At 37.7% G+C, this 24,741-nt stretch overlaps 1 protein-coding gene across 1 annotated transcript; it reads right to left on the minus strand.

The window, feature by feature from the left end:
* Positions 1–338: 338 nt before the first annotated feature.
* Positions 339–24,361, minus strand: LOC121317885 (relaxin receptor 2-like). Its single transcript, XM_041253981.1, has 18 exons — positions 24,338–24,361; positions 19,412–19,634; positions 18,997–19,068; positions 18,504–18,609; positions 15,649–15,720; positions 14,200–14,271; positions 13,853–13,924; positions 12,360–12,431; positions 11,509–11,583; positions 11,107–11,178; positions 6,917–6,988; positions 6,338–6,409; positions 5,649–5,720; positions 5,009–5,080; positions 4,061–4,290; positions 3,210–3,620; positions 1,259–1,474; positions 339–532 (listed from the first exon to the last, which is right to left on the minus strand). Exons 1-18 carry the CDS (start codon positions 24,359–24,361, stop codon positions 339–341), a joined length of 2,199 nt encoding a protein of 732 aa, XP_041109915.1.
* Positions 24,362–24,741: the final 380 nt, after the last annotated feature.

Consider the following 24,741-nt stretch of genomic DNA (forward strand, 5'->3'; position numbering starts at 1 on the left):
TTACAGCCTCAGTTTTACGTCTCAACTTTCATTCCATATAAATAAGCAAAGCTGTCTTCAACACACAATCTTGGAATGAGTTCAAGGTGCTCCATCGCCGTGTACATTGTCAACACTGTTGAAAATAAGCTGACGACAATGGCAGCGATCGAGAATCGGGAAAGGCAAAAGAGCAAACTCAATTCAGTGACGTCTTGAGATCCTGGCTTCATGACTTGATTGACTGGCAGAATGATCCTCATAGAATCCCCGGTGAGTTTACAGGAGCGGTGGACCCCAAAGACCCGGGGGGCGGGACGGGGCGGGAGCCCCGCCCCGCCCCGACGCTGTCAGACGCGTCATGACGTTGCTGTGTTTATGGTTGACATGGCAGTGCTTTGGCGACGGTCTTTGACTCCCAGCTGCTTCCATTTCATCTGCAGGCAGTGCTTGAGTCTCTCCTGAAAGGAAGTTGTGGTGATGCTGTACAGGATGGGGTTCAGTGCACTGTTGATTGGCAGGATGAAGATTACCACCCAGGAGGTTATGGTACCTGGTCAAAAAATAGAGACGGGTTTCATATTGCACTGTGCACGACAAGCAGAAATCCAGGGTAAGAATCCATGGTCACAGGAATATATATATATATATATATATATATATATATATAGAGAGAGAGAGAGAGAGAGAGAGAGAGAGAGAGAGAGAGAGAGAGAGAGAGAGAGAGTCTGCACCTTCTGCAAGGTTTAGAATATGTACTTGCTGATCCTGCAAAGTTTACACATCACAGGAGTCTTCCTGCCACTTTGAAGCAGCCACTATCCCTGCTCCTGTACACACTTATCAGCACTTACAGAATGGCATTATTTGCAATATTTTGTCTAACACTATAGCTGTCATTAGTTTAACTTCTTGGCAAAATTCAAGACGAGAAATAGGGCACTGCTTGTAAAGCTGATGAGCAGCAGCAAGTTTATTTTTCTTCTTGTTTGTAAAAGAGCTGCTGATATTAATCATCATGTTAAGGGCACAGTCAGGAGATGTCAAATGCTGCTTTGCTGAACGAGTGGTGCTGCTAGCTTTAAAATGTGTCCCACTGTTTTTTTTTTTTTTTTTTGTTAAGTATTATGTGCATTTTGACAATATAAAAATACATCCTTTATACAGATTTCATGCAAGATAATTGGTCTTGTATTTTGTTAATTGACCTCTCCTTAATTCCATTTTCTAATGAGAGCTGCAGGCTAAATCAGCACAGTAAATTAAACAGCACGCCTACCTGGTATTTCCACCTGCAACAGCGAGAGGATTTTGAGTAGAAATATAGGAATCCAGCAGAGGGCGTCGGTGAACACGATAAAGAAGAAGCGCTTGGCGATGGCCACCTCTCGATGGAAGACACTCCGCTCGGCCGTCTGGGCTCCAGTTTTCCGAATTGAATAAAACATGCTGGTGTAGGAGAAGACTATGGTGATGAAGGCAAACAGGTTCAAGCCTGAAAAATGGAAACCCCTGAGTTAACTTTACTGAGACAGGCATGCCAGTCTTCTTTTAATATTAGACATACCTTCCTTATTCATCGACAACAAAAAACAAGAGCAGGGTTTTTATTTTTTTATAAACTTCGAGCCCATATCACCTTTAAGACTTGTTGCAAGGACACACTCCACACACAGAAAAGTTAAAGGAATTTGCTTGTTTCTGTTTTACCCTTTGAGCTCAGTAGCACTCTAAATTTCAGTAGGCTTGTCTCTGAATGTTAATTCAGCTGCGTCATGATCAAGGGTGTTTCTTGCTTCTTAGTTTTTTTCACTCTCTCCTTTCAGAATAAAATAAACCACATCTTACTATTGAAACTCTCCAGCACCAGATTGCATTCTGGTATTGAGTCAGGAATTAGTATTACCAGGGCGATGCTATGTGTTTTAAAGAGTTTCAAACCCCTGCTGGCTGCTTGCAGACTTCCAGCCAGTGTATAGAAGCCACTCTGCCGGAGGTGATGCACACGCTTAAACAGGACAAGTCTTGATAGGTTGAATGGTCTTTTATCAGCTCTAACTGTTCCTACAGCCTTAGGAACTGTTTCTGCAGCAGCCCTCGAGACTGGAGCCAGAGTAGAGACCCAGCTAATTCAGAGGTCTAACACACTGTTACTGAATCTACCCATTGTACCTGATCTGATTAATCTTTGGGATGCCAATGTGCATGTCTAGGTCACAGAGAACAACAACAGCATGTGTATTTAAGAGGGTAGAGAGACCTGAATTTAAATTGAATTCAAAGCCTGCAGTTCTCCTATCTATAAAACAAATGGGGCCAAATTTCCCTTTAAAAAAACAAAAAATAAATAAATAGCAACATTTCAGAAGATTTGCAAATCCTCAGACTGTCTTTATACATTAAGTCTTCTGGAGAGTTCAAAATGCAGGATTGCCCCCCCCCCCCCCAAACCCCCCCCCCCCCCCCCCCCCCCCCCCCCCCCCCCCAAAAAAAAAAAAAAACCCACATAGGGATTATTTATTTATTTTAAAAATAGGGCATTTGTTGTCATTTACTTGCTAAAAGGAGCCATTATGGAGCACCAATATGTATGTGCACAAAATCTATGCATAAAATGTCACACATCACTTGAAAACCATGCAATAAATATGAAGGTAGTGTTTCCTTCCAGGTTTTATCCCCATTGTTGTAAATCCATACCTTCAGGGAGAGCTAAAAGCACTAAAGCTCATTGTTACGGCATTTCATTTAGACTACTGGTTGATAAAGCTGTGCTATTATGACCCTGTGTCTCAGAGTCAAAGAAGAAGAGATGACGGCCAAGTCCATAGAGAGGAGGAGCTTTAGCTTGCAATAAACGAGCAGCACCAGTTTAAACAGATAGTTTTGTTTGTTTACTACTGCAACCAATCCCTATGATGCGAAAGGCTAAACTCACAGAGACCCCAACGACCAAAATCAATGTGGTTCCTAGATCTGATTTCTCGTGTTGTTTTGTACAACATACTTCTACAAATTAAAACATCCGTTTAGTTTACTGCCCTATGAAGCCATTGCCTTTCCATGCAGAAAATAACTGCAAAGCAATCAGGGTCATTGCAGATTTTAATGGGAGCTTAATAAGACTCACCACAGGCCTTTTGTAGATGTAACTTACAAGTAAGGCTTGCAGGAAAATCTGGAATGGCTCAAACTGCTATGCAATATACCCTGATTTGCATGTTTCTCACCAAGAAATATCCCTGTGGAATAGCTCCTCGCTCCAGGTTTCCCAGTCCGGTCGGAGTGGAGGGGGAAGCAGACTCCGTTCCTCCCATAGTAGTTCCCGAAGGAGTCCTTGTCCCAGAAAGGGATCACTGCAATGATGAAGCCCAACACCCAGATAGCGATGAGGGTGGAAAGGGTCTGCTTCTTGCCGGCGCGGTAATTATTGAAGGGGAAGACTATGCAGAGGTACTTCTCCAGGGTCATGTATGTCAGCAGCATGACTGATACTTCAGTGGAAAGCATAGCGAGGGAACCGATGAGCTGGCACTGTGTGCTTTCCATCCAGTTCTGGGTGTGACGGTTGTACTCCCCATAGTACTTGATGTCAAACGCGCCAATGAAGAAGAGGTAGACCCCCATCAAGCAGTCTGCACCTGGGATTCAAACAGAACACAAGAGTTGGCTCACTCTCTGCTGCAGCCTTGCACCAGTCTTGCGTCAGTATACAAAAGGCTATACACCCCTTATAAAAGTTTACTGCAGTAAAAGCATTGTGAAAGCATGGTAAAGTGCAGGTATGCATTGTAAAGCCCAGAGAGGTATGGTAAAACATATTAAAACAAACATGGCAAACCTGCAAAAATACCATACAAATTTACCAGGGTAGACTTTTATATGGATGCTGTGTTCATTCAAGTAACCCTGCTTCTGCAATTTTCATGGCACATACTGTATGTGTGTGTATATGTGTGGAAGTTGCATTTCAGACATTCTCCTAAACTCAACTCTGATCCAATGATCTGCAATCTCATCACCCCACCCTTCTTACTTCCCTGACATCTGCAGTTGTGCAGAATGTGTTGTGTAGACTCACAGCACAAAGACTTGATAGACATGGTGTGGTGCCTGTTCTCTGAAGCGATGCAGGACCTCAGGCAGATCACAAACACATTCCCGAAGCAGGTGATGCAGGCCACCACCCAGACAAACACTCGCAGGATGATATTAGCCAGCAGGTTCTCGAAGGAGGAGATGCCGTCAGTGTTGGGCTTACAGCTGCGCACGTTCGGTGAATAGCCACAGTACTCAAACTTCTTAAAATATCTGAACAGGAACAGGCAGAAAAACAGGGGAAAAAAAGACAGTTTGTTTTGTTTGGGTAAAAGCAAATTACAGTGTCTTTGCATAGTAGTTACTTACTAAATACATGTTTATTTACACATAATTACAATTTTGTAATGCATAGTTTTGCATAGTCTAAATCTAAACCGAACCCTAACCCTAACCCTAACCCTTTTCCGATGCAATTGTGTACTTACATATATCATGCAAAAAGATTAAGTACAGTAGATTACAGTAGATGCCGGTTGTTAGCATCCCTGATAAAGACAACTTTCGGTTATTAACAACATTTTCACGGGAACCAATCCCATTCCATAGACTTTAATGTTAACGGATTTCGGATATTAGCAACTGTCTGCCGCTTAATGACAACTTTTGTTTTACAATTTCTATGGCTGTTTCTACAACTATGGTATACATTGTTTTTCCATATGCATACACTTCAAAATGTGACGTTTCGCTTAATAACAACGTTCGGTTATTGACAACTTTTTGCTGGAAATCGAGTGGTTGCTAATAACATAATCTACTATACATTGTAACTATGCATAATAGCATAACAATTACGTGTAAGTATGCATGCATTTAATAAGTAAATACTATGTAAATACACAGTAATTAGAGACACCATGTAAAGTGTTCTCACATCTGCATTACTGTATTGGAACTAGAATCAAATCTGTCACTGTTTTATACTTACATGTGTGAAAGGTTTCCCAGATTTTTAAACATTCGATTGTGCATGTTTTGAATTTCTATTCCCTCTATACTTCTGGAAAGGAAATAAAGGGGAAACAAACACAGTCAGTCAGAAATCATCCCCTGTATAACCATGTAGTGTTACACACTGAAAACAAATCATACGCACACTCAGCTCTTTTCTAAATTGCACAATGTGTCAGCTGTATTATATGCATCGGCTAGTCTAAAGTTTAACTTTAATGGAAAGTCAAGTGATGCATTTCAGAATACACTAAATATTAGTACATTGTAAATGCAATGCAACTACATGCAGAGGCACCTGTACAGGTGTGTGTGGGCTTGCACATTATAACGTGCGTTAAAAACTCTAAATTTGAGAGCAAGGCAAGAGCTAGATTGAATGAATCTCTTCATGACTTAACTACAGATACTAAAAACCAAGACAGATTTTTACTGGCAGCTAATAAAAATACTTCCTGTTTTCTTAATTTTTTTCCTTTTAAAAATGAAAAGCCCACTCCGTCAAAATCAGGGATAAAATGTGATGTTTCTTCAAAGCTCCACCTCCTAGCTATTCCTTTCCCTGTGCTACTGGTCCTTGCATGGCTATAATTAAAATTCAACTCCAAAGTACTTACAGTGATTGCAAATGAACGAGGCTGTCAAACTGATCGTCGTGGATTTGAGACAGAGGGTTGTGTGAAATATTCCTGAAAAATACCATGTTAAGAATATGCAAGAGGAAGGGGAATTCACATTGACATTATTTCTCAATGTATCGCTTAGCTTTGATGATATCATTGAAATTCCCTAGTACTGACTGCTGTAGTTCAATTTTGTTTTACAGACAGTGGTATTGCTAGTCATAGCTAATGGTACACCACAATAAAAAAAAAACAAAAACAAAAAACAAACAAACATGTGTTTGTGATGCATTACCACTGTGATTAAGAACAGGTTATCTCAATCTGATCAAAAATCAATAGAAACCAGATGTACCAGAAAGCCTGGTGATCAAACCAAGTACAGCAAAACCTTGCGAGCCTACCCTTCGTGCAATAGAGTGTTAACCTGGATAATGACAAACCGCCATGACTATTCATTTATTTAAAAGCAAAACATTCAGGTTTTTAAAGGGTGCAATCTCCATTCATCTGATGTAAGCCTGTAACTAAAGCTTCAGTCTAATAAAATCAGCACATTCTATGCACATTATATACAGATTACAGATGCTGATCAAAACACCCAGTGGCATTGTCTGCTTTCTGCCACACGTCGAGAGGATTTTGTTGTTTTATTTGAATGATATACTGGCACAGATACTTACAGCTGCTTCAGACTGTGTAGGTTTCGGAACAAAGCAGGCGGCAGCTCTTGAATTCTATTGATGGACAAGTCTCTGAATAAAATAAATGAACAGTAAAAAAAAAAAAAAAAGGAAAAACGGGCAATGAAAGTGTCTTGTGTAGGTGTAGGATCAAATTCATGATTAGACTCAATTAGGTGGATGACTTCACGTTTTAACTGTTTTGTCTAAACAACTGAATAATCATGGTGACACTAGATAAAGCGTTTGAATATTTATTTCAGGGAATGGTAAGATTGCTGTGACCTAGTATATCACCTTTTGGCCTGAAAGTAGCTGCCAGGAAAAACAATTAACTTAGCACAAAGTACGAGAATTAGAGTTGTGTTTAGACAATTAAACTGTCCTCTGCATAAGATCTCTGGCATGCACTCAAGTGGAAAGAAGAGGCTGTCTTCGTCCAATAAAAGAGAACACAGAGAGAGAATTATCCAGAATGCACAGCAAAGAAGCCTCCAACCTATTTTTATTATTTATACTTTTTTTTTTGTTTTGTTTTTTGTTTTTATTTAATGGACTGGTGAGGTTACCAAGACTTACAATTCTATAAGCTTGTGCATGGCAGAAAATGTGTCTTCTTCAAGAATCCTTATTCGGTTCCTGCGCAGCACTCTGAAAAAGAAACGCAGTCTTTCATGACAGGATTGAGGATTAGCCCTTGTTAGGTGTCACCCTTGATGAGGTCTTTATATGCCAAGGTCTTTGAAGCAAAGGGCAGGAGTGCTGGAGAGCTAAAGCTGGGGACTTCTCAATGACCCCTGAAACTCTATTGTCCTGCCAAGCAATAACTAAAAGGGTTATAATTATGAGTGAAAATCAATTGCCATCTGTATGAAAAGTTTCTGAAAACACCAAGGTGCAGCTTTCCCCTACACATTGGTCCGCATCTCCAGTATTAGAGCCCAGCACAGTCCACTCTAACTTATTTATGATTTGTTTTGGATTCATTCTTTGAGTGGTTTGGTTTTGTTCTTCTGCTCTAGTTGCATGTCATTGACATGTGTATTCCAGGCTAGAAAGGATCTGATTTTTTCTTTTGTAACAACAGTAAATTAATGAAGTGAAGTCCTGGGGTAAGGACATTAGCACTGACAGTCATAAACAATTTATGTTCTACTTTTCTGAATATAGAGTAATAGCGTCAATCATTTTATTTCTGCCACTGACTGCTGTATTAAATGTGCACAGGACACTGAAAAAAAATAATTATCTAATGTTACTGCCATTTACGGCAATAAGTGATGGAGAAAGAAGAGCCTTCCCCTAGTCCTTAACCTGAAAGAACTCCATAGAAGTCACCAGCATTCAGCAACAAAATAGTTCTTTCAAAGAGGTTGCATAAACAATATCCAGACACATAATCAAAGTAAGACAGTTCTTTGAATGTTTATATAAACACAAGCTCCCTGCAGTATCGTTTTGCTGAAGTTTTTTGTAGCAACTATATAACATATTTAATTCTCTTTATCTTCTTTTGTTTAAACAGTAAAAGGGACTTGAATCTCAAAGGGCGGCTGATTTAAATGATGTGTCATATTCACTGCAAGACAAGAGACTGGACAGCGACAAGATGGATATTTTTTTTTTTTCTCTCAGTGTCACCATTAATTCTTCTGCTGGGAATGAAGTCATGAAAACTAGAAATGGCAAATACATTCCCTTCTGAAATGTGGAGCTGGTTTATTAAAAAAAAAAAAAAAAAAAAAAAAAAAAAAGCGACTGCCCCGTTCCCTGATGTAAACCATGGGCTTGAAGCTACTGCTTTGAAAGAACTCACACAAATGAACCTTATACACTGCCTGGGCACTTTATTAGGATTTAGCGTCACCCTGAATTGGAGATGGAAATTAGGTTGATGGTGTATTATGACATGTAATCTCTGCCCCACTATAAAGGAAGTGCACCATTGCAAAAATAAAAGATAGAAAAAAGCAGATATCATGTTGGTACGCTGAAATGTCCTATAGGATCCTATAGTGGTACTATAGGACATTATGGGACTAAAAAGGTTTTAGATAAATCCTAAAGGATTCTTTTAAAAAAAATATCCTCCTATAGTACTCAAAAGGGTCTTCCTACAGTAGAACTATAGGACACTATATAGGACAAAAAAGGTTTTAAAGAAATCCTATAGGATATTTTATAGGACTTGACCAATTTACTGTAGGACTTTCTATAGGTTATTTCCGTAAGCAAAGAAAAAGTGGTAGCCAAGACAGGCAGCAGCCTGTGGCCACAAACAGACTGTTAAAATCCCCCACTAGACACCTGTCAACAGCTTGTGAAGTCCATGCGGGTCGAAGCAGTGATGGTGAGGGAAACCCGTGGCCTAACCCTATATGGGGTATAGGTCACAAATAAGTGTTCCGGTTTTCGGTTAAATATTATATAATATATATATATAATATATATATATATATATATATATATATATATATATATATATATATAAACTACCTGCCGAATTTAATGTTCAAGTTACCAGAATTTATTTTCTGAAAGCAGAATCTCCGATTGTTTCTATTTTGAACTCCATTTCCCAACATCCCCCGCTGAGAAAGAATGCTCGCAAGAAGGCTACATCATTACACACACCGTGTTCCGCAACGTCCGGAAGGGTCTTCAATGTCTGCCGCCAGCTTGGGTAAATATGTGTGCATTTATTACAATCAGACAGACTGTATTCGTTTTAGAAATGCGCTGGTGAAAAGGGAGTTTTGATGTTTTTAAGTTGGACGTTTATTTTTTAGGTTGGATGTACGAAGTTAATTTCAGCGGAGCTGACAAACTGACTTGTTTTTTTCCAAGATTCCTTCATTTGGCCTGGCTTTAGTTTCAGGTGACTAAGTGCCTCCTACTAGTTTCGCGAGTTGCAAATATAATGTGTTGTTTTTTATTGCTGGTAATATTACCACACATTAGTGTTTAAGTCATTTATGTATACTGATGTCTACCAGTTTATATTGTGGAACATGGGTAGGTTGTTTTAACTGATTTTTACCTGTTTCATAGTCATGAAAATAAGTGCCATTTATTTTAATGCCGAACACCGTTAGCCCTACTCATAAAAGTGGTTAGGCTGTGTATTTCAAAAGGTAATCTTATATTTTGGGTTGCATAAATGAGAAGTATTTAATTGATGTGCCTTTACACATTTATTCAATTCAATTACATTTAATGTACATGGAGGCATACTTCTAAAGTGTTTACTCCAGTCTTTAATTAACTCCCAATTTTTAGTGAACTCCCAAAGTTTTATGAAACTAGAACGAAAGCACCATGTAATATACTCCCAAGTTCTCTAAAGCACTTTTGAAGTATTTGCTTTCATTCTATAACATTAACATGATTTTCTCTTTACAATTAAAAGAAGGTAATTAAATAATGGTGAAAACACTTTGAGAATATGTTTTGTATATGTGTCATTTAACTGCTTATATATTATGGAAGAGTTTGTGTTTGAGAATGCAATAAATATTGGGGTTTGTCAAAAAAACATTCTTCACAGCTGGGGATGAACTGAAAATAAACCATTTCCTGATTTTTCTCATTATTAACACCAGCAGACAATGTCTTAGAGGTAATGGTCTGTGATAGCAGTTGGCTACCTCATTATAAGTTATTTTCACATCAAGAAAGTCTTCTTGACAGAAGAGCAGTCAAATATGTTATAATTAGGGCAAGATCTACGAAAGCCTGGGGGCTGAAGAATGCAGTTAGTAGCAGGGTTTCATTAGGTAAAGCAGCAAGGTTCTTTATACTGCATGTCAAGGTCATTTCTATCATAGGAGTGTAAAATCTGTAGGAAACTGGCAATCACAAATCGATGAGGTCCCAGGAATCAGAAAATGGAAAAAAGTGCTTGACAGCTCTTAGGCACAACAAGGTGCCAATTGGCCTTGTTAATGCTAATAAGAGCGTGGAAAAAAGAATGTGCAGCTGTTCCCTGATTAACCTGATGTTTACCTTCAAACCCTTTGCAATCCTGGTATTTTGAATCCTGAAATCCACTTATTAATCTAAGCTGACAGGTGTCTGACAAATGAATCAAACTGTAGTAGGCATTCATTTTTTGTCTCTGCTGCTAATGACCCTCTTCAACTTAAACAATTTGTCAAAGAGTGATTTACTGATTAACAATCTCTGTTTTTCTACAAGACTAGGCTAAAATACCACTGCACTGAATATGGATAATGTAATATGCTGCTGTTAAAATTCCAAGGCAAAATCTTTGCTTGTTTTCTCATACAGCGTTGTGTTGCGTGTTTCTATGGTATATGAGTAAAATATGATTGTACAGGATTGAACAAATTAATTGTGAAACAAGCTTAGAATGCACTTGACAGCTAAGCTTCCATCATTTGAATATTCCGTGTGTGTATGGAACCCTATTGTGTAGAATCTTTTGGAACACGCAAAGCAAGGTCATTGTAATTGTTTTTGTGCCTAATAGTTAATGCAGAACTACTGCCACAATGCAAAATTGTAAATCTCGTAGAAGACTATTTCCCCCCAGGAGCATTTGTTTTTTGTTAAACTTGCCATCTTAGTCCCTGCTGATACTGTTCAGTCTGGGATATTCCATCTTGAAAAAAAAGCAGCAATTGGGGAACTCCATTGGTTTAAAAATGGAAGAAAACAACCAACAGTGGGACAGTGAAGCTAACTGTGATCGTTAAGTTACGAAACAATATAGTGAAACATAAATAAAGATGCTTTTCTTTACTCACAGCACTGTCAAGGCAGCACATTCCCTGAAAGCTGAACAGTGCAGGGATCGAATCATATTTCCTTCCATTTCTCTGTTAAAAAACAAAGCAAAGTGTAAATCTCTTTGTTTAGCAGCTTGGAGTTAAACACGTTTTACTGTATTTATTTTAATAATGAGCATGCTTTTCTGCTGCTGGCAATGGCAGGTAGCCATGTGGGGCAATCTCCTTAATCAGCCCCCAGATTGCATAGTCAAAACTCAATTCATTATACTGCATGTCTGGCTGACTCACTTTTGTTTTTATTTACCAACACACGTTCAAGCTAAATATGTAGTGTGAGCAGTGAACTGTGTTCCAGGTACAGCTGGCACGCTCACTCAGCACTGGTTTGCTTTATCAGCTTTACCCTGCTTTACTTACAGCCAGTTTAATCTTGGAATTTCCACGCAGATGGACCTCCTGGGGACTTGCTCCAGTGAATTGTTCAGCAGAGATCTAAAAGCACAGAAAAAAAAACAACTACATTTTGACAGGCACTCTCTTTTAAAAATATGTGTCATACTCAGTATGTCTCAGAACAATATGACAAAACTGTTAAAGCTGCCAAAACACTATGTTGACTTACTGTCCCTTTTTTTCAGGTCAGGGTCAAAACAGTAAATACAGTATCATCTGGCATGTTGACCTTCCCATTACCTTTACGTTGTCGTACATACTAACCGAACAACCTTCTTTTAACTCTGAGCACTTTATATTACACAAGCTGGTTCACTTTCAGCTTCTTTTTTAAATGTAGAAATCTCATTACTATGAGAGAGCTCTCCAGAACCCTCTAATGACTTTGAGAGTTGGGGCTGAAACTGACTTGTCTCCAATGGGTCATCCAGGCAACCGTCTCTGCCATTGATAAAACAGCCATTGACAACCATTTCCGAGGGGCGCTATGGAATCGTGTGCCTTGTCAGCCACGCTGATATCAAGCAGTGTTGCCACATGCCCCACTTTCTCAAGAGGACATATCCTTTGCTGACCCCAATTTATGACTCTTGTCCTGATTTTATAACGGGAATTTCACTGCATAGTATTTCTGTGCTCACGGTCTATCGGTACACCTTTTGACACTGGTTATCTGGCTGACAGCAGCTCAAATAGACAAGGCCAGCAAACTACTAATCTCTCTCTCACAAAACAAAACACAGTCTTACACTGGAAGCTAATTGATCTTTGTCTAGTAGGTCCTTAAAGGAGTATATTGACCTGGAAATACTTACAGAAAGAAGAGGGACTGGAGTCCTATAAATGACTTCTGAGTGATCGTGCTTATTTTGTTGTCATCCAGAATTCTGAAAAAAAAAGTAAATTAAAAGAAAGTCTTGAAAACAGATTAGGCACGTTCTAAAAACAAATAACTTTAATTGCAATTGTATAACAATAATAAACAGATAGTTTTACCAGTTTTCCATTGATTGCGGTTTTAATTATTTCAGTATCATTGTAATTAATGTCGGAGGGCAGTGTCAACAGTTGGTTAACTACGGCACAGCCACACTTATCATTCCCTAGCAGTCATTTGAAACACCATGAAGGTTAGGTAATTGTAATGAGTAATTATGAGAAAATACAGAGAAGATAGCAACAGAACATGATGTATTAAACCAAATTAGTTAAGGTGAGGCTACCTGAAATGATGCAGAAGGAATCACTATACTGCCTAACTGAATAATCATTTCATACAGACAAGCATGAAGGTCAGGCTATTAAACACTTTATCCATTGTATCGTATAGTGTAGGGAACAAAGCTATATGTATTGCATGGAAGAGGACATCCATGAATGACATGAATGATCAAAGCATTGAAAATGAAAATATCATGTTAAACCAAGTGGAGAAAAATAACAACATAATGCAATTGCTCTAATAGCTAAGATTGGGATCAAGCATAGATGAAACTACCAAGCCATATCAAAATACAACTGCATTTACACAAGGTCCATTACTTTGCCACAGAACACAGCAAAAGCATTTACTTTAAACAGGATTACAAAGATGCATGAGCAGTTACGGTACGCACTTACACGTCAACGACTCACCGCAGGTACACTGCATTTACTCTTTTGTTATGTGATTTGATTCATGCAGTACTAACATTGCTGTAAACATAAGTATGTTTACAAGTAATAATTATAGTATAATTACAAGTAAAATGTCCTGTATTTTGTAGTGTATCCAAAATTTTTTCTGTAAGCCCAGCTAGATTTACATACGGTTAGTCTAGCTGTTTATCTCCTTTTTGCTGTAGCTACATCTATTGGGAATATTGACTACAAAGAGCCTGCAGGCTGTAAAACCCCAAACTGTCACTACTGAAGGAGTATTGACAACTCAAACAACAGCTTGCTAACTTTTCCTTTGCGATCTCCCCAGCACAACGGTGCCATTAAACAGGATCATTTCCCAAGAGAACATTCCAGCTACAGTGTTTAAGAGACCTTTCAAAAGCAGTAAACAGCAGTAAATTAAAAAGAAACTCATGAGAAAGATCCCACTGTGGGAGGAATTCATTCAGTTCATTGAAAGGCTAGCAGATTTCTTGAATGATTAACACCCAGGATCTCGCTCTTCAACTGGACTCATTGAGGTCAAACTCCCTAAAAGTGGTGGAAGCAGCTACACCCCGAGATATTGCTGCAAATGAGAAATATTTTGATTTGTGAGTTCTTGCAATGCAAAGACAATATTGATATTCACGTTGACTCTACTTACAGCCATTCGAGGTGATGAAGATCCCGGAAGACCCCTGCCTTCAACGTGGTGATGTGATTTTGGTTGAGGAATCTAATCATAATTAATGAGAAATATTTTCATGTCTGTGAGTAGACTTGCTTTAATGGATTTTCAAATGAGAAACGAAAGAAAACTATTTTGAACAGTAAAAGGACATGGACAGTATTACAATGTCTCACTGAAAACAATATAAAGAAGATATGCATGAAAATAATACAGATAAAACTAAAGATACATAATCACAGCTCTTTCTCTGTCTTTAAGGAGAAAGACTTTTAGTCAAAAACTTGTCATTCAGCTTGGTATTGTATGTGTACAGTACTCACAGTTTTTGAAGTTTGAAAAGTCCTGAAAAAGCCTTGTTAGATATGATTCCAATGCTGTTATTCTGCAAGTGTCTAAAAAACAAAAAAACAATAATATATATTTATATTTTGGATTATCGTTAGTCTGATACATGATAAACTGCACATGGGGAAAACAGGGAGTCAATAAGGTCCAAATTAGAATTCGGAATGCTTAAAGATTCTGTTTTCTGTCTGCATGGAACAGTTGTTTATTTAAATACACTGTGCATGGTAAGGCAGGTTATTTATAGACCATTATCAAACTATTCAAACACACAGAGAAGTCATGAATAACTTTAAGCACTCTTTGCTCTACTGTGAACATACCAATGCAATCCAAATGAAGGCCATAGAAGGGGAGTAGCTACTGTAGCTAGTTGAAATGGAAAGTCAGTGTTCTGAACTTAAATGTGTTGCCAGTGAGATAATAAAACATTTTCAGACACACTGAAAACATTTAGAATATAACCATTTTGAAAATGAATTTCAGGTTTATTGCAGTGAATTTTGTCATAATGTATGCTTCTCCCTGTGAGTGCATCATAGTAGCTTCTAATTCCAGAAGGTCCTTTATTTGCAGGTGAGTGAAGGGCTACCTGCTGTTCACAGCCAGGGGGATGTGGCTCCTGTTTGTGAATGAATGGTTCCCTCACAGAGTAATTGTTCCAACGGTACGGAGAGGAGGTTTATGTGCACATTTTTAAAATATTGTTTAAAAGCTCTTCAGATTCTGTTTATGCAGATAGACATTAAGAAAGGACTTTTTATTGATCTAACACAGAAGTGTATATGATTAAAAAGTGTATATGATTTGTTCAGATATGAACAAAGAAGACTACGTGGTGACCTGATTCAAGCATTCAAAATTCTAAACAGTAATGTCGACCCAAGGGACTTTTTCGACCTGAAAAAAGAAACAAGGACTAGGGGTCACAATTGGAGATTAGACAAAGGGGCATTCAGAACAGAAAAAATAGGAGGCACTTTTTTACCCAGAGAATTGTGAGGGTCTGGAACCAACTCCCCAGTAATGTTGTTGAAGCTGACACCATGGGATCCTTCAAGAAGCTGCTTGATAAGATTCTGGGATCAATAAGCTACTAACAACCAAACGAGCAAGATGGGCCGAATGACCTCCTCTTGTTTGTAAACTTTCTTATGTTCTTATGTTCTTATGACAGACAAATTATTTGATTTCCCAACATCTGGAGACTGCCATATGTGGTGTACATCATGCATGAGACATTGAATAGACTCTTGAGCTTTACCAGGACACTAAACGAGGGCTCAAACACAGGCAGCATTATTAAAATTGGTCCTTGCCTTATTTCTACATCAGAGTCAAAATTATAGTACATGAATAAACAACATGGGCAGCTGCATTTACTATTTAAAAAAATAAAAACATAAAATAACAAATGGACTCACAGCCTCTCCAGGTTTTTGTATCTGATAAATAGATCAGCTGATAAAGATCTGATGTGATTGTTCTTCAAATCTCTAGGGAGAAAAAGACAATAACATGTGAATGCTAAGGTGTGCGCTAGTATTCAAAGCAGCTTTAAACCACACATCGTATAACACTGGGGTTTGTTACAAAGCAATGATAGGAATATGCTCGGTAGCAGTGGTGAAAATAACCTTGAAACTAGGTATGATGTATCACGTCTCATATTATCCTACAGATGCGCACATTAAGGCTTTTTTCAAAGCCACTAATGAATAAAATCTACTGATACTTCAATGCTGCACTTAAGCCATATCCCTGCAAGTGATCAGAGGAAAGAATATAGAGACACGAAGTAATACAAAAACACGCAAGTCATTTGAAAAGCAGCAGTTGGTTGCTAAGGAGTCAAGTTGCTTCTCAGATTTTACAAGAACTCAACCCAGCAGAAGCATCATGCTTTGTCTTTCAGTTTACCATGATGCATGTGCTTCTGAGTTTTTTCATGTGGCCTCCTTAACAAAAAGGCAGGGATAGGGGCCAGCTTTGAAATACCTGGAAGCAGTCTACTTCAGCAGTAATGTACATGGAGGGCTGTAAGAGCAAAGCAGAAAGGCCAGTTGAAGGACAGTCACCGTGTGCAATAATTACAGTCTAATTACATGTCACAATGGATGTTTGTGCATTTTCTACAGGATGTGAACCAAGCCTACTCTCTACACATTAATCATTGAAATGTAACACAAAAGTATAGGCTTTCCCTATCAATTTAATTTAAGATATTGCTTTTCAAATACGTAAATATGACGCTAAATCATAACTTCATTCTGAACACTGCACACTGTTTGCACATGTCAAATGGATTAAAAATAAAATCAGTAAAAATCTATTTATCTATTTTTTTCCAAATGTCATTATACACTTGTTAAAATATTATTCCAACTTATTTCAATCATTTCTTTTTTCTGTTTAATGTATAACTATACCTGCACTATAATGTAAATACTGCAGTAATTTTTCTTTTTTTTTTTTTTACAGTTTTCCAATGCTTTTCACACTTCCCTATGCATTTACCATAGTTTACCATGGTTTGCCATTTTCTTTTTGTAACACTCTATGATTAGCAATCCTCTTTGCATCCCTATGCTTTACCATATTTTTTAACTTAACTATGGTCATCTTTTATAAAGGCACAAGCTGTAGTGTTGGATACATCTCTACAAGATAACTCTTCTGTCAGGGTGACTCTTAAAGCTTTCATTATACATTATGCTTATCTGGAGGTAATTTGCCATCAGTAACTATGGTAGGCATTTTCTCTCACAGCCGCTCTGTATGTTCAATGACCTTGTAATGATAATTGCCTTGGATTGCATTTGAGGCTTGAAATGCATAAGTATACAATATGAAATGCCGTTAATTCTGAAAATGCAATGGTTCAGATGGGCCTAGTGGATTTCTTACATTCACAGTTCATGCTTTTGGGAGAATGAATGCAGGGTTACATCAAAATGTGTGACTGAGACCACAAAGACTTTTTTTAAAATATTTTTTTTTATTTTAAAGACAGAAGGTGGATGATATCTATATAAGTGTAATAAAGGCAAATGTCAGTACAAATATAACTCTGTTCTTGATTCTGAAAGCATTCGTTCAGTGATGCATCCTGTTAGAAGTGTCTAGTGCAACCTCTTTATTTTCACTGTGTCTGAAAAGCACCTATGAATGATATTTGTTGCATGTCAGAATGATGCTAAAATCTTTCCATGTGTCATTATTAAGTGTTAATTGCATTATTAAGGTGCACTGAGGGCTGGATTGTCTGAGAGTGGAAAAGACCACAAACATGTGATAATTATTATTATATATATATATATATATATATATATATATATATATATATATATATATATATATATATATATATATATATATAGATAGCAGTGGTACCGCGCACATTGGACCGCTATCACAAAGCGCTTTGCAAGATACAAGTCTAGCGTTATGTGTGAATATGCATCAGCTGCAGAGTCACTTACAACAACGTCTCACCCGAAAGACAGAGCACAAGGAGGTTCAATGACTCGCTCAGGGTCACACAATGAGTCAGTGGCTGAGCTGGGATTTGACCCGAGGACCTCCTGGTTATAAGCATGTTTCTTTAACCACACAGCCTCCATATTGGAGCAGCAGCAATAAAACAAAAGCTATTAAACTGTGTCTCTGGAGCCCAGAGAAATGATAACACTATGTAACACAATTTTTGTTAATGGGTAGTAAGTGTTATTTCCTAATTGCTTATGCCTCAAAAGTATAGAAAATGGCTATTATTCCCCAAAAAATTTGCTTTTGTGACCAGGACAGTGATATTTCAAAATATCACTATTTCCATTGGGAAAACAGGCAAATGTGTGTCTTTTCGTTCACATAAAATCAGAAAAAAAACAACATATGAATTCAAATTAACATGTATTTATACTAAAGTAATACAAAAATGACTACAAAAGATTTAGAAGTGAGTAGTTTTTCGAGATTTGTGATTATACAGTATAAAAGACACACATTTGCCCGTTTTCCCTTTGGAAATAGTGATATTTTGAAATATCACTGTCCTGGTCACAAAAGCAAAGTTTGTGGGGAATAATAGCCATTTTCTATACTTTTGAGGCATAAGCGATTAGGAAATAACACTTACTACCCAGGAACAAAAAAAAAATAGTAATAATTGTTACACGGTGTAAAATATTGAACTAGGAAGAGGAGAGTTCGTCGGTGTAGCCTCGGGACAGGAGCTCTGCAGCTTGTTTTCACACGTCATTATTCAGAGTTTACTCACAGAGCAGTCACGTTGGAGGAGACCGCTGGCACAGCATGCAGGTCCTTGTTACTGCAATCCATTCTTCTGCCCTCGCACTGGCAGTCCTCAGAATTGAAATCCAGCACTACAGCAGAAACAACCACGCTTAATAGCAGCTCCCAGGGCCTGAGTGCAATGCAAATCATGGCTGAATACTGACACTTACTGTGCGGTCTACACCAAATCCAATCAACTTTTTAACTGATCACAAATGTTTATAGAAATTAAAACATGACACAAATATAGTGAACATAGAGCAACATATTTTTTATGAGGATTTAACTAAAAACGAGCCATTAGTTGAATCATAGTTGCAGCAAGCTCTATGTCTTAAAACATAGAACTCAATATTCTGCCATTTTCAGAACATGCCCTTATTGATTTGGATCAGTGAAGATCAACAGATTGTATTTGACAAGTAAAATCCTGCATTTCTATCTGAACTGTACAGCTCAGGGACTCTTTTACTTACAACAGTCCTTTGTCTCTTCAACATTTTTCTTTAAAAAGGCATCAAAAAGATGAGGCCATCCACTGTTATCAACTGCAAAAGGTGAAAAAAAGAAAACATGGTTCAAGAATGTCAGACAAGAGAAATTGAATTGATTTAACCCTGCTACAGCTTATATATAACTATACATGACAACTATGTAAATAAACAGTAGATATGTTTAATGTGTTAGCACAAATGTGTGTGTGTGTGTGTGTGTGTGTGTGTGTGTGTGTGTGAGTGTCTGTGCGTGCGTGTGAACGTCATGTTTGTCTGTTGTGTGTGTGTGTGTGTTGTGTGTGTGTGTGTGTGTGTCTGTTTGGCTCTAGAAGAGCTGGTAATCGGTGTGGCTTTTTTTGTCCAGAAGCTGCACTGTTTCTGAGATATGCTGACTTACCGCAGTTCTCCTCGTCAGCTCCATTGATGCAGTCCGCGACCCCATTGCAGTGTAGTGGCTGGGGCAGGCACTCCGTGAGGTTACCACAGGGGAAGTGTCCCAGGGGGCAAACACCAGTGTCAGGACTGGGCTGAATAACAGCTGACTCTATAAACAAATACTCAGGCGTTTCTAATTCAGATAGAGACAGAATCCCCACACAACATGCACTCAAGAAATAACACTACATTATTTATGCAATAGAAAGACAAAATCAGAGGAGTATCATTGTGCAAAAATCATCTAGAAGTCCTTTTAAAAAAAGCAAGGAAAAATGCTGTGAGTGCTTGGTGTTAATAGCCCTTCATTGGATAAAAAGCCATCATTCATAATTAGTTCAGTTAAATATTAATAGATGATGAATGGATCATTAAATGACCAATTGTAGAATAGAGCAAACCCACAAGGGACTGATAAGATATTTTTGAAAAGCATTTGTCTCCTAAGTGAAACAGCCACTGTACTCAATCAATTTGAGGAATTAATCAGCCTTCGGTTCTCATTAACTCGAAAAATGAAGATCATTATAAAGACTTCCCATATTTATTTATTTATTTTTAAATAAAGCATTGCTATTGTTAGGTATACAGTAAAATTATTGTGACAGCATCTACATGGTCTTTCTCTTTTTAAAAAGCAGTCATTCAGATTCATAATGATAGATTAAATCTGTCACTGTAGTCCTTACTATAGTTGAAGTACTGTAATGTAAAATGACAGTTAGTGATAAGTGATGTACAACTGATATATGACAACATCCACTTAAACAAACTGCAGAAAACTAGTAGATGTACAGTAAACATGGTACATGCTACTCCAAACAAACCCTTTGGTCCCACACAACAATTATTTATCATTAAATCCAAACTACTGTGCAAGATTTATCGTAGATTATACAAAACAACTGTTTTTTTTAATGGAGATTACTCAATAATGTAATGGCAAACTAAGCTCAGCTGAGATGACTCTAATTAACAACACCTGTTTAAAACCATCATTTCGAGCCCTGATCTCAGGAAGCTTAGTCACAATATAATAGTGAGAATAAAAGCATTAATGGAACTCTTTAAATAATGATCTCTAAATAATGGTTTGGGGTTTATTAACAAGTCTAATCTTTATTTGTCTCTGGGTGACATTAGTCTTTGTTCTACAGTAATAGATTTAGGTGCTCATAGATAATATAATTAAACAATGCATTCTCTCATATATAATGCATAAACTGAGAGAATGTATTGTGTAATTTAAGACTGCGCATGAATGACTAATATTTCATTTCATTCTTGAATGAACCGTAACTATTCTACCACACGACCTGCGATGTGTGTGTGGAAGGAAGTGGAAGGAAAAGTGTGATTGCTATGGCGATGGAAGTGATGAGGAATAAAAGAATGGGACACCCACACATAGTAAATAAATAAAGTGTTGATATTTACATCAACTTAACAAAATCTGTCTTTTTTACACCTTATTGAACCAAAATCTGTTTTTTTTACACCTTATTGAACCCATCTTTGATCAAAAGAGCACAGAAAAAAATAATTCCAGACATGTCCAGACAAAACCTGTGCATCTGGCTGCTCTGCTACCTCAGGCAGCAGCTAGCCATGGTGCTGAATGTCTGTCTGTATGGCATGCTCTTGCAGTGTGTGTAAGACAAGGACAAGCTGCCTGCAGGGTAGCAGAGAGACTGGCAGGTAGAAGAGGGGTCACTGGAGGTACCAAAAGAAGATCTGGACAAAACATGGGAATGGCAAGGAAAGGGATGAGAGGAGATGCAAGAAGAACAAGGTTAGCATCAATCCACACAGAGAATCTGGACAAGGAGAGTAGTTTAGCTAGCTGTATAGTAAGGTGGGGGCGTGTATCTGGGGATTTCTAAAAGTTCCATGATTTGAAAGCAGCAGAAAGCAGGGGCACAATCCTGCAAGCAAAAGGAGGAGGCAACAAGATCATTGACATATAAATAGAAAAGGGATACGAGATCACAGATAGATAAGGGGAAGTATGATACTGTAAAGTGGTGGCAGGTGCCATTGAAGTGGACACATTGACACTGAAATGATAAATTAGAAACATCATTCCATTTGTTCTAAATGTTTCTGTGGCTATTAAACTGCCAAGACAATTATCCAATTTCCTCAGAGGAGCCTTTATTCCTTTTTGTGAATCCAACGGCATGTCTCTTATAAACTGATGAGTTGAGTGCATAATCAATCAAACTAAATGGACTTTCGTCTTCTTCAAAAATGCATGAATTTCAATGGATAAAACATAACCAATTAAGCCTGTGGGCAGGGATTTTTTAAAAATGGATTCTGACATTTCAATCTGTCACAATAGCATAATTGAGAATTCTTTAATTGTGACACCGTTAGCGAAGAAATGACAAATGCAACTTTTTTGGGGTGAATGAACTTCTAGTATAGATAAATGTCTGAAGCTTCCCTGTTGCTATTCTGTATACTCAGAAAGATGAAAAGAAACATTTTGTACCACAGTAATGTAGTATTGTGTTCCATGTGGAAATAAATAAAATGCAATCTGCCACTGTTAAAAGCTGAGATGGTTTAGAAAGACTGAAACATCAACAGGGAGTGCTATTGCTACCCTAAAACATAACATTTAGAAATCTCTTTTGTTAAAGAAAGTGAAAGTACTGTATGTCCATTTCAGTCTGCAAAGCCTCCTTCACTTATGCAATTAACTTTGTACAGGTTGCTTATTTTGAAGAACTGGCACTGTATATCATAGGTTGAAATAAAGTAGGTGAAGGAAGGGGTTAGTGAGATTAGAACAAGACCAGGAAAAAAAACAAAAACAAAAAACACACCTATCATTAACCTTAGCATTCATCATTTAATTATCACCAACTCACTCTCATTTAATTTAAAGAATATATATATATATATATATATATATATACCAGGGAACCTTGGACAGGTAACAGTAATGCATTACAAATAATTAGACAATGTTATGCACAGCATTTCAGGAGACAAAATACATCTCTCTCTCTCTCTCTCTCTCTCTCTCTCTCTCTCTCTCTCTATATATATATATATATATATATATATATATATATATTATAATTGTATGTAAACAAAAGGAATACATGATTTTAAAAAGTCATTTATTTTAGGATGTTTTGGATAAAAGCCCTTCTTCAGCTGTGTAAAAAGAAAAAGTAAACAAGGTGCAGTAAATGTGTTATTTCTTAAATTGGGTTATTTTCTTGAATCTGTCAGGTCTGACAGATGGTCAATTTGCTTTTGTCTGGAACATCTTAAAAATAAATGCTATTTTAATCATTTCAAACTTTTGTGTACCAACAAGAAGGTGTTTCATTTAGTTCTTTTTTGTACACGGCAGTTATACCTGTTACTGTAAGAGTACAGGCCTTCTGCTCTGGACGATTAACTGCCGTGGTGAATTGTCTTGCTGGCGGCTGGACATTAACGCTTCATTATGTCAAATGACATCACCAGTCAATCAGATCAGAAAGCAAATGCCTTTGCTCTAGAAACTGAATGGGTTCTTATAAACAAAATGCTCAAAAGTTTTGTGAGCATTACTTTTGAAGGGGGGTGTCAGAATCTTTTACACAACACTTTGAATGCTTTCCTTTTACTAACCCTGAATTACACTGTAAAACAAATACTATAATCCTGCTAGTAACTACATGTCTACAGTAATTTGTTTTTGGTTGAGATTGAGTTATTCCAAAGCTTGAGTTATTCATACAATCACATAAACAAAAGTCCTGGAACAACATTCCAATAGTATGATTCAGACCCAGCTTCATGGCATTCTTGAAGACATCTGCTGGGCTTCGCTCCAAGGTGCCTCAGTTCATGATGCTGTCAGGTCACATGACTGATGGAAGTAATCCCAGACTAGAGCTCCATTTCTGCCACCACTCGTGTGACCTCACAGCCTCAAGACCCAGCCTCCAGGTCACATGGTGGCCGCACAGTACTGGGGTAAAGATTTGGATATTGCAAAGCGACTCTCATTTTCTCAGTATTTTAAATCTGTAGCTCATCATTCTTCACAAGTATTCCAACAGAACAGGCTTCCCTTCCAATATCAGGTCTTGCTTGCAGGCACACTGATAAAGACTTCTTGTCAAAACTGCTGAGCTGGAATACATCCTTTCGGGTCTTCACAAATCATTTGAGAATTTCCAATATGGTTTTACAATAATTGAAAATGAAGTGGACTAATTAACCTCCTGAGAGGGCAAAATGTGTGTGTGTCTGTGTGTGTGTGTGTGTGTGTGTATGTGTGTGTGTGTGCATGTGTGTGTGTATGTGTGTGTGTGTGTGTGCATGTGTGTGTGTGTGTGTGTGTGTGTTTGTTTTTTTTATTAATGTATTTTTTACTGTTAACTTTTAAGCTCTAGTATTTTGCATGCTAACCCATTTACGGCATGCAATTTCTTCATTGTTACTGTACCATTTGTTCATTTAGCATGACCTTATCAAATGCTTTTTAGTGACCCTGATAGCTGTACTTTATAAGCCAAACCCAGTCGCTAAAAACAAATGTCTTTTTATTAATAAATCTGCAGCTCTGAGCTTGAGGAAAGTGTGACACACTGTATTTCCCATTATAGATGTGCTGGGTGCAGCTTACATTATATGGACCTTGCAAATTGATTATATATTGTGAGAGAAAATAACCTACGACCGGGTTGCCATACAAGTGGTTTGAATGGTGGGCATCAGGAAAGTCATCAAGAAAGAAAGTGCCCTCCTTCACTTTAAACAAGTAGAGTCTCTTTTCTAGTTCAACTTTATTACGTAGACCTGGTAAAGCTTGGGAAGGAGCGAACATATTTTTCCTATCTATGTTTTTGTTAAGCTGATACATTTTAACACCTACCTGCTTCGCTGCTATCCTGAACATTATTATTCAATTTATTTCAGTAAAACTGGTTGCAAATGTATTGTAGAGGATATTTTCTCATTTGAAGACATGAACATTTATAAAAAAAAAACCTAGCAAGCACAGTAAAAATCACAGCATGCTGCACTTTCTGCTGCTAGATAGAGCTGAACTTGCAGCATTGCTTTAGCAAGTTGAAAGAATGTGAAAATGTAACTTTGGTAGGCCAGAATTATTCGGTAACAAAGGCACTGCTGTCAGGATTTGTGAGTGATTTGGGTGAGTGAGATTTGTGAGTGATTATGTTCTGTCAATCCCTTAACATAGGAGGTTGGTGTAGTCATTTTCAAAATTTTTAAGTTTTAACCAAGAAGGGTATTGCTTGGGCTCATAAAACAGAA

The sequence above is a fragment of the Polyodon spathula genome, chromosome 7 (assembly GCF_017654505.1).
Source record: "Polyodon spathula isolate WHYD16114869_AA chromosome 7, ASM1765450v1, whole genome shotgun sequence".
In the NCBI taxonomy this organism is placed as follows: Eukaryota; Metazoa; Chordata; class Actinopteri; order Acipenseriformes; family Polyodontidae; genus Polyodon; species Polyodon spathula.